The sequence below is a fragment of the Cygnus olor genome, chromosome 1 (genome assembly GCF_009769625.2).
Source record: "Cygnus olor isolate bCygOlo1 chromosome 1, bCygOlo1.pri.v2, whole genome shotgun sequence".
In the NCBI taxonomy this organism is placed as follows: domain Eukaryota; kingdom Metazoa; phylum Chordata; class Aves; order Anseriformes; family Anatidae; genus Cygnus; species Cygnus olor.
This window is the reverse complement of record NC_049169.1, coordinates 208,932,381-208,944,554: the sequence shown is the minus strand read 5'-3', so window position 1 is coordinate 208,944,554 and position 12,174 is coordinate 208,932,381. Positions and strand designations below refer to the sequence as shown.

General features: G+C 64.0%; 1 protein-coding gene across 2 annotated transcripts; it reads left to right on the top strand.

The window, feature by feature from the left end:
- Positions 1–201: 201 nt before the first annotated feature.
- LOC121060019 (sodium-dependent proline transporter-like) lies at positions 202–12,025 on the top strand. 2 transcript variants are annotated; one of them, XM_040537409.1, is made up of 15 exons: positions 202–393; positions 5,674–5,878; positions 7,945–8,076; positions 8,191–8,339; positions 8,547–8,596; positions 8,838–8,976; positions 9,071–9,205; positions 9,316–9,419; positions 9,590–9,714; positions 9,865–9,977; positions 10,357–10,491; positions 10,690–10,789; positions 10,901–11,019; positions 11,243–11,416; positions 11,689–12,025. In XM_040537409.1, exons 3-15 carry the CDS (start codon positions 7,971–7,973, stop codon positions 11,827–11,829), a joined length of 1,590 nt encoding a protein of 529 aa, XP_040393343.1. In that variant the 5' UTR covers positions 202–393; positions 5,674–5,878; positions 7,945–7,970; the 3' UTR covers positions 11,830–12,025. The 2 variants fall into 2 exon arrangements, with proteins under 2 accessions (XP_040393343.1, XP_040393435.1); XM_040537501.1 differs by lacking the exon at positions 202–393 and adding an exon at positions 3,298–3,363.
- The last annotated feature ends 149 nt before the right edge of the window (positions 12,026–12,174 follow it).

Below are 12,174 nucleotides of genomic sequence, written 5' to 3'. Positions count from 1 at the left end.
TCCAAGCATACACACTGCACTGAGGCAGGCAGCCCAAAAAGCTCTAATTTCAGAGAGGTGATGCAGGGAATATTTGGAACTGGTCAGGAAATGGGAATAAATTTGGGATTGTTTCTCTACTTGATTGGAAAAAGGCCTACAGAAGGAAAAAATTGCACCTTGAAACATTTGAAGCCTGTGCTGTGTTCATGGATCTTTGCCCTCAAGTGCTTTTACTTTGAGTTTTACTCACTCTTTTTTGGTAAAACAATAGTAGGTGGAGTAGTTGCTTCATTTTATGAGGATGTGATTGTACGTCATGGGTTAAACTGCTGCAGAGGAAAACCAGCCTCCTCCCCTCCAGCATGGCTGTGGCAAGATCAGAATGAACACGATAAACCCAACGCCTGAGAGGTGAGTTTTGGAAGGAAATGTAGCAATGAAAAACAAACTTCCTGAGGCTGCACAACACTTTACCTCCACCCAGCTCTGAGACAGCTGTGGCTGGAGCGGAGCTTCTGTGCTAACGGGTTCCTGTTACAGGTTTCCACAGCGAGAGTTCCTCTGTCTGAGCAGGCTGCCGCAGGCTGTCCAAGACACAGGCGCCTCAGCCACACGACTGAATTGAGCCTTTCCCGGCTGGGAAACCAGCGCTGAGCTGGAGCAGGACTCAGAACTGAACCGAGTTTGTCTCAGCACCTTAAAGTCACGTAATGTGAAGCCACAAAACAGAGGATCTGATCCTGCTGTGGCTCAAGGGGACCGCTGTACCAAGGAGTGCACGGCTCCCACCTCTTGCCCACACGCTCGTGTCTGACCCAGCACGCAGGCAGCTGGCGGCCTGGGTGTGTGTCCACCGCTCTGGTGTGCTCTGCAGGCCCCCAGGGATGACAGACCAACAGGGAGATGCGGAGATCTGCATCCTGCCTCACCCTAGAGCTGTGTGGTGTCCTGATGCTGACCTGTCTCTGGACCAAGGGGTCTAAAAGCTTCCTTTCAGCGGGGAACAGAGTTCAGGCCTCTCTTCTCAAAGAGCTGGGATCATACTGATGGTAGTACAGCTGACTATTCAGTCAGTGCAGCCGGGCAGGTCTCGAGTCCACATCTTTCTTCCAGAGGAGGGGATTCCTGCTGGCACTCCCCACCACCCAAAGAGCACTCAGTGCCCTCAGGAAGAAGGCTCTCCCTGCTTCTGATAAAGATCTGCTTTCCCCTGTCCTGCTGGCTTGCGCTGTGTGCTTGTAGGTCGCCTGCTGGACGCATCCTGAAGATCCTCACAGCACAGTGGTGCCAGGCTGCCCAGCTGGCAGCAGTCCTGGTGCAAGTGGAGAGCTGTCAGGCTTGAGGAATGTTTCTGGCCAAAAAGCAGGGGAAACCATGACAGCGAGGTGGAGGCCTTGAGTCACGGACTGAGCTGCACAGAGCTGTCTTAATCCTGCCAGGGACAAAAAGGCCTGTGCTGCTCTGCGACTCTGGCTCTGAATGCCTCTGGGCTACAGTGAGCATCTTACCTGTTTCGCGGGTGGTTCTTGTGGGATCTGGTCTTTAAGGAGAAAATACAGATGGAAGAGTCTAATCCTCCACTGCCTGGCTGTTTTGCATCACAATACTTTATGCTAGCTTTCTGACTCTGAGTACTGCTCCCTCAGCTGTCCTGGGGCAACTTTTTGCAAGGCAGTGTCATAAACAAGACGGCCAAAATAGCCCAGGCTAAAAATACCTCTTCATTCCCTTCTTTTGGATGGAATTACAGTGAATTCCTTGACCCAGAAAAATCTGCAGAAATGCTGCTCATTAGAAGAGAGAGACTGCTTTCCTGCAAGCTCTAGGACATCGCCCTGCCCCAGCACCACAGCAGAGCCCTGGCAGATGGCACGAGAGGAAGGCGACCGTAGTCACCGCGCAGAATGACTCTTTCTTCCTTTGGTTTCCTCTCATGTTGAGCTTCCTTTTCCTACTCTCTTGAGTTCAGCTGCAGTCAACCCACAAAGACTTCATACATTCTTTCAGAGGGCCACCAGCTTAGTGTGCAACTGGGCAACTCAAGACCCATTCTCATCCTGAAGAAAAAGGGTTCTTGGTTAAAAAGAGCTGAATCCGTATTTGAAGTAATTCTCCACTCTCCCTTCCCTGTTGTGGTGGGGGAATTGCCCTGGTTCAAGGTTTTTTTCCTGCTTCTGAGGAACCTGCTCTGTTCAGAGATTAGAAACAGCTGGCTCCAGATGTCGTGTCATGGAAATGGCCAAAGAAAGGCAGGGCCAGTGCATCAGCCGTGAAAAATGCATGCAATACTGAGAGACGGTCAGAAGCTGGCGTGTAGCAGGGACCAGGGATCTGACCCGGTGTCCCCTGGAAGATGCAGAGGAAAGGAGGCAGAAACGCTGACAAGAGCAGAAGATGACGCAGTGGCTGGAACGGGGAAGCTGCAGGAGAAATACTGACTCCTCCGTGGGTAGATCACAGCTTTAACTTCAGCTCTTTCAGCAGCTGCTGCTGCTGCTGAGCCCGTGTGCAGGCAGCAGCAGTCTGCTTCCCACCAGAAGAAGCGTGCCACTCTTTCTGTGCCTTATTCAGCTGGTTTTCCAGACACTAACTGGGAAAACAGGGTAACAATAGTGGGTGTTTTGGGGGATGCAGCCATCACAGATAACCAGAAAAACGAGTTAGAGCCATTCCTGAAACTGCTCCTTCCTTCTGCCAGGATGCTGTTCGCCTTGGAGGGGACAGCAGACCCCCTGTGCCCCTCAGTGCCACCTCCCCTCCTCCTCATGCCTTCATTTCCACAGCACAGGGTGGGAGACCATCACCATTGACCCCCCCCTCCTCTGCATTGGGGTTGGGACCTTTGCAGTGCTGCAGCCCCGCGTGCCCCCGTGCCCCTCCTGTGCTGGATCGCAGGTGGAGAAGGCACCAGGGCACTCCAGCAGCGTGGCTCAGGCAGGGCTTGGGGGAGCCCAGCACAAAACCACGTCCCCGCAGCCAGCCCAGCTGGCCCCCGACTCCCACTGAGCAGGGAGCGATGCCTCCCATCCCCCTGGCTGCACAAGGGAGTGGGTGAGCCATCTGGGGAGGGGTTGTGTGGCCATGGCCACCCAAAGTCCCATGGGTCCCACCGCAGCAGGTCCCATGGGTCTCCCTGCAGCAGGTCCCATGGGTCCCACCACAGCAGGTCCCATGGGTCCCATCGCAGCAGGTCCCATGGGTCCCACCACAGCAGGTCCCATGGGTCCCATCGCAGCAGGTCCCGCCGTGTGCCGGGGCGGAGCTGCACCTGGCGCAGGTGAGCTTGGCCGCCCGGCCCTGCCTCCCGAGCAGGAAATGCCAGGCGCCGGGCACCTCGACACGCCGGGGCTCCCGGCCCCCAGCGCACCACCGGAGCCCACGGTAGGACCAGGGCCCTGGGGAACGTCCCTGACCTGCCCTGGGGTCCTGGTGCTGGGGACCTGCCGGGTGCGGGTCACTGTCCCCAGCCCTCTCACAGCCGCACCCCCAGCGAGGTGTGGTGGGAGCAGTGCTGGGGATACCCGGATCCCACGGGGGGCTCCGCAGCACGTTGTCCCTTAGACACCGCAGCCCAGAGGCCACGGTGATGGCAAGCCTTTGGGTCTCAGCACGGCTGGGATCCCCGTGCAATCCCACCGCAGTCAGGCAGTGCCGGGCAAAGCTCCGGTGCCCCTCGTCCATCCCCGATGGGCACACACCTCGTCTCGGCAGGGCGGCTGGGATTTCTCCTGGTGCACACCGTGGCCAGAGCCTGGCGTCGCCATGGGCGCAGGGCAGGTCTCCCACCCGCCTGGGGAGGCTGTGCCCGGTGCGGGCAGCTCTCCTCTCCCAGGGCTGAGGCTTTGCAGAGGACGGAGCAGCTCTGTGAAGGGCTGAAATGCCCTCACTGCTTTCCCTTGCCCCGGGGCGTTCACCCAAAGGCTGGTGCTGCAGCCAGAGGCAAGCGGCTCTGTTGGGCGCTGCCTGCGAGCCCGTGCTGCCCGGCTCCCTTCTGGGGAGCAGAGGGAGTGGGATGGGCAAAGCGAGGGGGTCGCAGCTCCCCACTGACCCCCAGCAGCGTGGGGCACATCAGCGCTGGGGGAGATGGGGCTGGTGGTGACCATGCTGCCCTGGCACCTTCCTGCCTCGCTCCCCGAGCCCCCGGCTCACACGGGGCAGCGCTGGGCAGGGTGAGGAGGCTGGGAGCAGGTCCCACGGGGCCGGTGGGCGCTCAGGGTGCTCCCAGGGCAGCTGCAGTGCCTACAGCACGCGATGGGAACTGGGGGCAGGGACAGCTGCGTTAACAGCCCTGTGCGTGGCTGGGACATGGGCACTTTGGGCACGTGAACGAGAAGGGCAAGAGCAGCACCGTGGGACCAGGAAAGCCCCGGGAGCCCTGTGGCAGCATTTTGAGTCCCCGTCCATCCCCTCACCTTTCAGAGAAGGTGCCGCGCATTCATCGCCTGCCGCGTTTGAAGCAGCAGGGAGGCAGGTGGGGTGGCCCCTTTTTTGTAGAGTCAGCCACTTTTCCATCGCCCTGGGCGATGAGGAATGAGGACACCGGCTGTGGGAATCCCCAGGAGATGTCAGCTGCAGCAGGGCTGCAAGGCCCGTGCCCAGGCTGGCTGTTGTAAACACACGGGGAATTTTGTGCTGCGCTTCCCGCTGGCCCTGGCGGGGCGGCTGGCTTTGACACGGTGCCAGGCAAGAGGCAGAGCCCGCTCAGGTGACCCTGCCCCGGTGGCACAGCTAGTCTGCAATTTGTTTCAATCACGCACAGATAGTCAGTGCCAGATATCATATCTGCCATCTCGTGGGCAGGAGCCCGGGGAGGCTCTGCCTGGTTTCTGGAAGACACGAGCTCACCTGGGTGCAGGCGCTGCCAGGATCGGGCACCTGGAGGAAGCTGCGCTGTGCCCACGGACTTTGCACGGGAGCAGACACCCCCTGCCACGGGGCCAGGAGCGCCTTGCAGAGCCCGTTGTCCCCGAGCAGCCCCAAAACGCCTGTGTCTCAGGGCACTCCGTGGCATTTCCCCGCAGAGCAGCCCCAGCAGCACCGGCTGCTGCTCGGGCCTGCCGCAGACACGTCCCCTCCCGGGCACGGGAGGACAACGCGGTGCGGCTGGGGCATGGGCTGGGGTGCGTGGTGTCTGCAGCCTCTGGGGACTGCAGAGCTGGAGGAGGGAGCGCTCCCATGCAGCTGGGTTTGCACACTACTTTCCCATCCCGTTGATTGAGAGGGGGTGGTGTGAGCCGAGGAAAAGGGTGTTGTGCACGACACGTTGACGTCGGGCCACCCCCTCCAGCCTGGGCAGGGACACGGCCCCACTGAGGGGGTTTGCATAGCCCTGGGCCCCTTTCTGCAGTGCTGACACCGCGGTGGCAGCGAGCCCCGGGCGGCCCATCCCTTGGCTCGTGCCGTGCATGAGATCAGAGCTGGTCTTCTCAGAGGGCCCCTCCGGCTCTGTGGTCGGTGAATCACGGCGCTGCTTCGGCCTACTTCGGCTACTTCGGCGCTGCTTCGGTCCTGTGATCCCCCCCCCCATGCCCCATGTGGGGGCACCACAGGCTCCTGTGGTGTGCGTCCTGGGGGACCCCCAGAGCACCTTCGGGAACCCGAGTGAGAGCCTGGCCGTGAGCCCTGCCGAGGAGCCTCGCGGGGTCTGCAGACCATGGCCAGCAGTTCCTGATGCTTCGCTCCCCTCTGCAGGTGAACATCTTCCAGGCGGGGGGGCCGATCGCCGGCCAGCCCTGGCCAGAGTCCCCAGCTCCACCTGAGAGCCCGGCCCCGGCCCCCGGCCCTCCCCGGGAGACCTGGGCTGGGAGGTACGAGTTCCTGCTGTCCTGCCTGGGCTACTGCGTGGGGCTGGGCAATGTCTGGCGCTTCCCCTACCTGTGCTACCGCAACGGAGGAGGTGGGTGCTGCGTGGGGCCGGAACATGGGTGCTGGGGGGGGACGGCGTGCCGGGGCCAGGGGCTGCGCTCCCCGTGGGGAGCACACGTGTGCCAGCGGTCTCTGGGCCTTGTGCATCCCACTGCGAGGTGAAGGATGCTTTGTGGGTGCAAGACATCCCCCTGGGAGCATTGGGTGGCAGGGGCCGGTATGCCACCACCTCCTGCCTGCAGCCCCAGCTGGCTCCAGCTCATGGGGACGGTGCTGTGGGTGCCCACCCGTCCCGCTCGCAGCAGCACCGTCCCCGCTCCGGCCGCACCGTCCCAGCCAGGCTGGCAGCCAAGCAGGGGGAACGACGGTGAGGCGTTCCTGGGGCAGGACAAAGTGCAGGCGGGCTCAGCACGCAGCCCTGCCTGCTGGTAATGCCCCAGGACGCGGTGCCGCCCCGAAAGAAACCTCCCCAAAGACTGCTCATGAGCCCCTCGCTGCTTCTGCCTCTCTGACGTCTCCAGATCGTTCCTCCCGCGCCCGGACCAAGGCCCCACTCTCCGTGTCCTGCCCTTGCTGGCACTGCCGTGTCTCTGGGCACGCTGTGCTGCCTCCTGGCATCTCCCCGTGCGGAGGGCCGCGCTGCCCCGCTGACAGAGGCCCTGCGAGCGCCGATCCTGCCCGGCCCCGTGGCCTCTGTCCCCGGCCCCAGCCGCCCCCAGCACGCAGGTGTCCCCGGCCAGCCCCACACCAGCCGTCCCTGCCCACCCTGTGGTGCTGCACAGGTCTGGGGACGTGCCAGCACCTCGGCAGGATAGGACTCACCAGGGCTGAGCTTTGCACCTTGCCTCACGCCAGGAGGAATTTGGCCTTTGGGGCTGGGCTCTGGGTGCTGCTGGCAATGCGGCCACTCGCTGTGCTCCGGGGCGCAGATGTGGGGCTCGCTGCGGGTGGAAGCGTCTCGTCCCTCCCCTCCTGCAGCCCCAAATCCCAAATGTCCCAGTGCAGGAGGTGCAGGGGGAAGGAGAAGCGAGGTGCCACAGCCGGGCGCTCCCTGGGGCTGGGAAGGCGGCAGTGCAGGGACAGGCTCTGCTGCTGGAGCCCTGCATCTCCCCGGACCCTCCTTCGGGGCGAGGGCAGTGGGTGAGCGCGCCACTGGATGTCACTGCCGCCTGCGCTGCGGCCACGAGGCCCGTGGGCATGGACAGGGGCTGCCTGTGGGCATGGCCTGGGGCAGAGCTGGAGAGCTGCTGCGCGGCTGGGATCAGCGATGCCTGCGCCAGAGCCTGGCGGCACCGTGCTGTGGGCTTGGGCTGCATCTGGCTGCCAGCTGGGAAATGCCAGCTCCAGCCCTGGGAAGTGTCCTCTTCCAGCACAAACCTGGCCTGGCTGAGGCTGCAGCAAGCAGGATTTCCTTCACAGTGAAGGTGGTTGGTGAGACAAGCTCTGTAAAGGAAACTGGAGATAGTGAATCATAGAATCACCAAATGGTTTGGGTTGGAAGGGGCCCTAATGCCCACCCAAATCCCCCCCTGCCCTGGTCAGGACCCTCTGCCCCCAGCCCAGGCTGCCCCAGCCCCCCCCAGCCTGGCCTTGGGCACCGCCAGGGCTGGGGCACCCCCAGCTTCTGGGGGCAGCCTGCGCCAGGGCCTCAGCGCCCTCAGAGGGAAGAATTTCTTCCCAGTGCCTCCCCTAACCCTGCCCCCTTTCAGTTTCAAGCCAGTACCCCTAGTCCTGTTACCACCCCCCCCCCCCCCCCCGATAAAGAATCACCAGAGGAAACGTTGGGACCTGCTGCAGGCACATCCCACAGTCCTGGGCATCGCTGCAGCACCCACGGCTGCATCGCCACCGCCCACCCACTTCAATCCCGCTGGCTCCTGGCTCGGGTCCCTGCTGTGGGGCTCGTGGGGCTGACGAGGACAGCCTGTGGGACAGAGCCAGCAGCCCCCGGGGGGGGGTTCCCTGCTCCACTGTGCCCTGCCCAGACACGTGTCCTTGCTGCGGGTGCGGGACCACACGCCTGCCCTCTGCGGAGGTGCTGGACTCCGGCGCAGTGCCCACCGTGCCCCTGACCCGCTGCCCCTCTCCTCCTCCCAGGCGTCTTCCTCATCCCCTACTTCATCATGCTGTTCCTCACGGGGCTGCCCCTCTTCCTGATGGAGCTGAGCCTGGGGCAGTACGGGGCCGCAGGGCCCATCACGGTCTGGAAGTGCTGCCCCATCCTGCGAGGTAGGGCCGGGGCTGGGGGCGCCTCTCCCTGTGCCCCCCGCAGCCCCCGGGCAGGTCCCTGCCCCCCGCAGCCCGCAGGGCCCATGCTGAGGCAGCCCCTCTCTCCCGGCGCAGGCGTTGGCGTGGGGATGCTGATCGTGTCCTCCCTCGTGTCCCTCTACTACAACGTCATCATCGCCTGGGCTTTCTACTACCTGGGCTCGTCCTTCCAGAGCCCCCTGCCCTGGTCCTGCGATGCCCCCCGGAACGCGGAGCTCTGCCAGGTCGGTGTCCCCGGGGCAGGGCCCAGCCGCGGTGCCCGGGCTGGGACTGTGGAGCCGGACGCTGCAGGGGGCCCGGGGGGGCTCCCCTGGGGACAAACTTTGCCTGCAGCAGAAGAGGAGGGGGCCGACGGGTCAGGCTGGGACTGGGCCGGGGCCGGGAGGAGCGGTGGGGAGGATGATGGTGATGGTGATGATGGCTTGTTGCAGAACGCATCGGGGAGCGCCACCCACGTCAGCGCCAGCGAGGCTTTCTGGAAGTAAGTTGGTGGTGGGGGCCACTGTCCCCAGGCAGCGCCCGTGGCCCCATCTCCCCTGGGACGGGGCTGAGCCCCATGGGCAGCAGCCGGTGGTGCCGGAGGCTTTGTGAAAGGTGGAGGGGTGGCTGAGGACACTGCAGAGGAGGCGAGAGTGCCCTGCAGCATGGGGACTCTTGGGACTGGTGCCGCCCTCTGCATCCCCTGTCCCGCTGACCTGTGTCCCCACGTCCCCGTGCCGCAGCGAGCAGGTGCTGGGGGTGACGCACAGCTCCGGCCTCGGGGACCCCGGCCCCGTGCAGTGGCCCCTCGCCCTGTGCCTGCTGGCGGCCTGGATCGTGGTCTTCCTCTGCATGCTGAAGGGCATCCGCAGCTCGGGCAAGGTGAGCCGCGTGCAGCAGGGGCTCGGGGGCGCCGCGGGGGCTTAGGGCTGCCAAGCGGGCAGAGCAGGGCCAAGCCGTGCCGTGCCCCGTGCAGGTGGTGTACTTCACGGCCACCTTCCCCTACCTGGTCATCCTCATCCTCATCATCCGGGGGGCCACGCTGAGCGGCTCCCTCGACGGCGTCCGCTTCTACCTCTCCTCCGACTGGAGCAAGCTGCGGAGCGCGCAGGTAACCCCACGCTGGGGCTGGGGGCCCCGACGCCTGCGATCGTCCCTGGGGTGGGGGCGGTGGGGCCGGGCTGGGGACCCCTGCAGCCTCCCCTGCCCTCGTGCCCCCAGGTGTGGAGCGATGCGGCCTCGCAGATCTTCTACTCCCTGGGCATCGGCTTTGGGGGGCTGCTCTCCATGGCATCCTACAACAAGTTTGACAACAACGTCATCCGGTGAGCTTGGGGCAGGCGCTGAGGGATGTGGGCTGGTGGGGCACAGCTGCAGCTGGGGGGGGAGGAGGGCAATGGGGAGGTCCAGTCCATGAGAATGTGTGGACCTGTCCGGATGCTCCTGGGTCCATCCCTGCCCCATGGACGTGGGGTTGTGATGCCCTCCCTGGCAGGGACACCTTGGTCATCGCCCTCGGCAACTGCTGCACCAGTTTCTTCGCCGGCTTCGCCATCTTCTCGGTGCTGGGGCACATGGCCTTGAAGAAAGGCGTCCCTGTGGGCAGCGTCGCCGACTCAGGTATGGGTTTGGGGAGGGGGGGACACGTGTGCCATGCCAAGGGACATCCCAGTGCAGCTGGGCTCACACCCAGCCTGGTTACCTGCTTGCTGGGCTTGGCCCCTGCCACCACGGTTGTCCTTCATGCTTCCCCTCATCCCCCTCACTCAGGCCCCGGGCTGGCGTTTGTGGCATACCCCGAGGCGCTCTCCCTGCTGCCTGGCTCCCCGTTCTGGTCCATCCTCTTCTTCCTGATGCTCTTCACGCTCGGAGTGGACACTATGGTGATTGTCACCCTGAGCAGCCCCAAGTCCTGCCCCGTGCCTGGCCTTGGGGTGCCAGGTACACCCCGTCCTGGGCACGCAGATGGCACAATGTGCAGAGACTGGGAGCACGAGGCCAGGGCCGGGGCCAGGGTTATGGAGGCTCCTTGTGTGGGGCTGTTCCTGGGGCAGCCACATCCCATGGGGGAGGCTGCCCCCTGGGTGGTGGGCAGGGATGGAGCCGTGGACTGCTGGCACTGGGCTTCCCCCTGTGACCCTGGTGTCACAGGGACAGGGATGCACGTGGGGACCGTGCCCTGCAAAGTCCCCTCCATGGGGTCTATCCTGGTGGAGCAGGGGCCGTGACATCCCCCTCCCACCGACATTCCCCATCCCCTAGTTTGGGAACATCGAAGGCATCACCACAGCCATCCTGGATGAGTTCCCGGCCCTGCGTGAGTGGAGGAGGAAGACGCTGTTCCTGGGCGTGCTCTGCATCTCCTTCTACCTGCTGGGGCTCCTCCTGATCACCCAGGTTCGTTGGGCCCTGGCACCCCCATCCTGCAGCACCCAGCACCCTCGGGTGACACCAGGGTGGAGGTTGGGGACTGGCCTCCTCTCCTCTTGGGCCTCTGCACGTGTCCCAGGGCAGGAGGACAGAGGCCAGCGTGTGCCCTGGCATGGGCGGTGGCCCTGGCCGCAGGTGCTGACCCTGTCCCTTACCACCTCACAGGGAGGCATCTTCTGGTTCACCCTCATTGACACGTACAGCACCGGCTTTGGGCTGGTGATCATCACCCTCTTCATGTGCCTCGGCATCTCCTTCTGCTATGGTGAGCGGGGCTGGGGCTCGCTGGAGCCGGCTCTGGTGCGCGGTGGGGTGCTCCAGCTCTGGGGCAGTGCCGCGGGGTGTTCACACCTGCGTTGCCTCCGTGTGCCTGCAGGCATCGACCAGTTCTGCCAGGACATCAGGGACATGATCTGCCGGTGCCCACCCTGGTGCAGCCACATGCTGGGCTACTTCAAGGTGTGCTGGGTCTTCTTCACACCCTGTCTGCTGCTGGTAAGCATCGGGCGCTCACCCGAGGCCGAGGGTTGAGGGGGCCGAGCTCCTCTCCCAGCCTTTCCTCCCAGGGGCCGCTCCTGCTGCACATTTGGAGCGGGGTTGCCCCAGTCCCAGTGTCCTGGGCCCCTTGGTGGCTGCTGGAGGCGGCTTGGGGTGGCCCTGGCCTGGGTCCCTGTGGTGCTGCGCCATCCCCTCACTCCTGCCCACGCTGCCCTTGCAGTTCACGCTCATCTACACCTTCCTGGACATGTATGGCGTGCCCCTGCGCTACGGCTCCTACGTGTACCCGGCCTGGGGCACGAGCCTGGGCGTCTGCATGGGCGTCCTCACCTGCCTGCAGATCCCGCTCTGGGCCACCGTGGCCCTGTGCCGCGAGTCGGGGACGCTGAGCGACGTGAGTGTGCGAGAGGAGCAGGGGCACGGGGACAGGGACAGGGACGGGGTCACAGAGGGGATGGGGATGGGAAGGGAGCGGGCAGCAACAGACTGGAGGCGATGCTCTCCCGTCCCTAAGAGAGAAAAAGGGCTGAAGCCACGGGGCCTGGACGAAAGGTGGGGTCTGAGCCCCTCGGTGGCCGTGCCTGCGGCTGTCCCCTTCCCGCAGTGACACTGCCCTGTGCCCTGGGGGCCTCAGGGCAGCCTCTACTCACCCTTGCTCACCTGCAGCGCATCCAGAAAGCCACCCAGCCCCTGAACTCCTGGAGGACGGCCAGCGCCCGGGATGTGTCCGCGGAAGTCATCAACGTGCCGTTCACCATCACCCTGACCAGCAGCGACTTCACCGCGCAGCCCGACAGCAACACCTAAGCTGATGCCAGTCCCAGAGACGGGACCCACCGGTGATGGGGCGCCCGGCCAGGGGCTGGCTGCTGGTGCACGAGGCTCCCCTTGCGCCATCACACGGTCCCAGAGGACATTAACCACTGATCCCAGCACGTTTTAATTCTCTTTCCTGGAAATGTTCTACATGCTCCATAAAGTGTTTCTAAGGGACTCTTCGTGAGCAGCACCGGCTGCCTGGGCTGCGTTCCAGCCCTTTGCCCACCTCTGGGTAGTTGTCGTGTCCCATCAGAGGGTTTGGGGGCAGCTGCGTACGTCCCTGGCCCTGACCCAGCGCTGTCCCGGGGGGGGCAGGCTGGCGGCATCGCCCCT

Excerpts from the sequence above, each read along its gene's own strand:
- LOC121060019 (XM_040537501.1), top strand. The coding sequence starts at position 3,298 with ATGCCAGGCGCCGGGCACCTCGACACGCCGGGGCTCCCGGCCCCCAGC. Across the intron at positions 8,340-8,546 it reads GGAACGCGGAGCTCTGCCAG|AACGCATCGGGGAGCGCCAC; the intron begins GTCGGTGTCCCC and ends GGCTTGTTGCAG. Across the intron at positions 11,020-11,242 it reads TCACACCCTGTCTGCTGCTG|TTCACGCTCATCTACACCTT; the intron begins GTAAGCATCGGG and ends CTGCCCTTGCAG.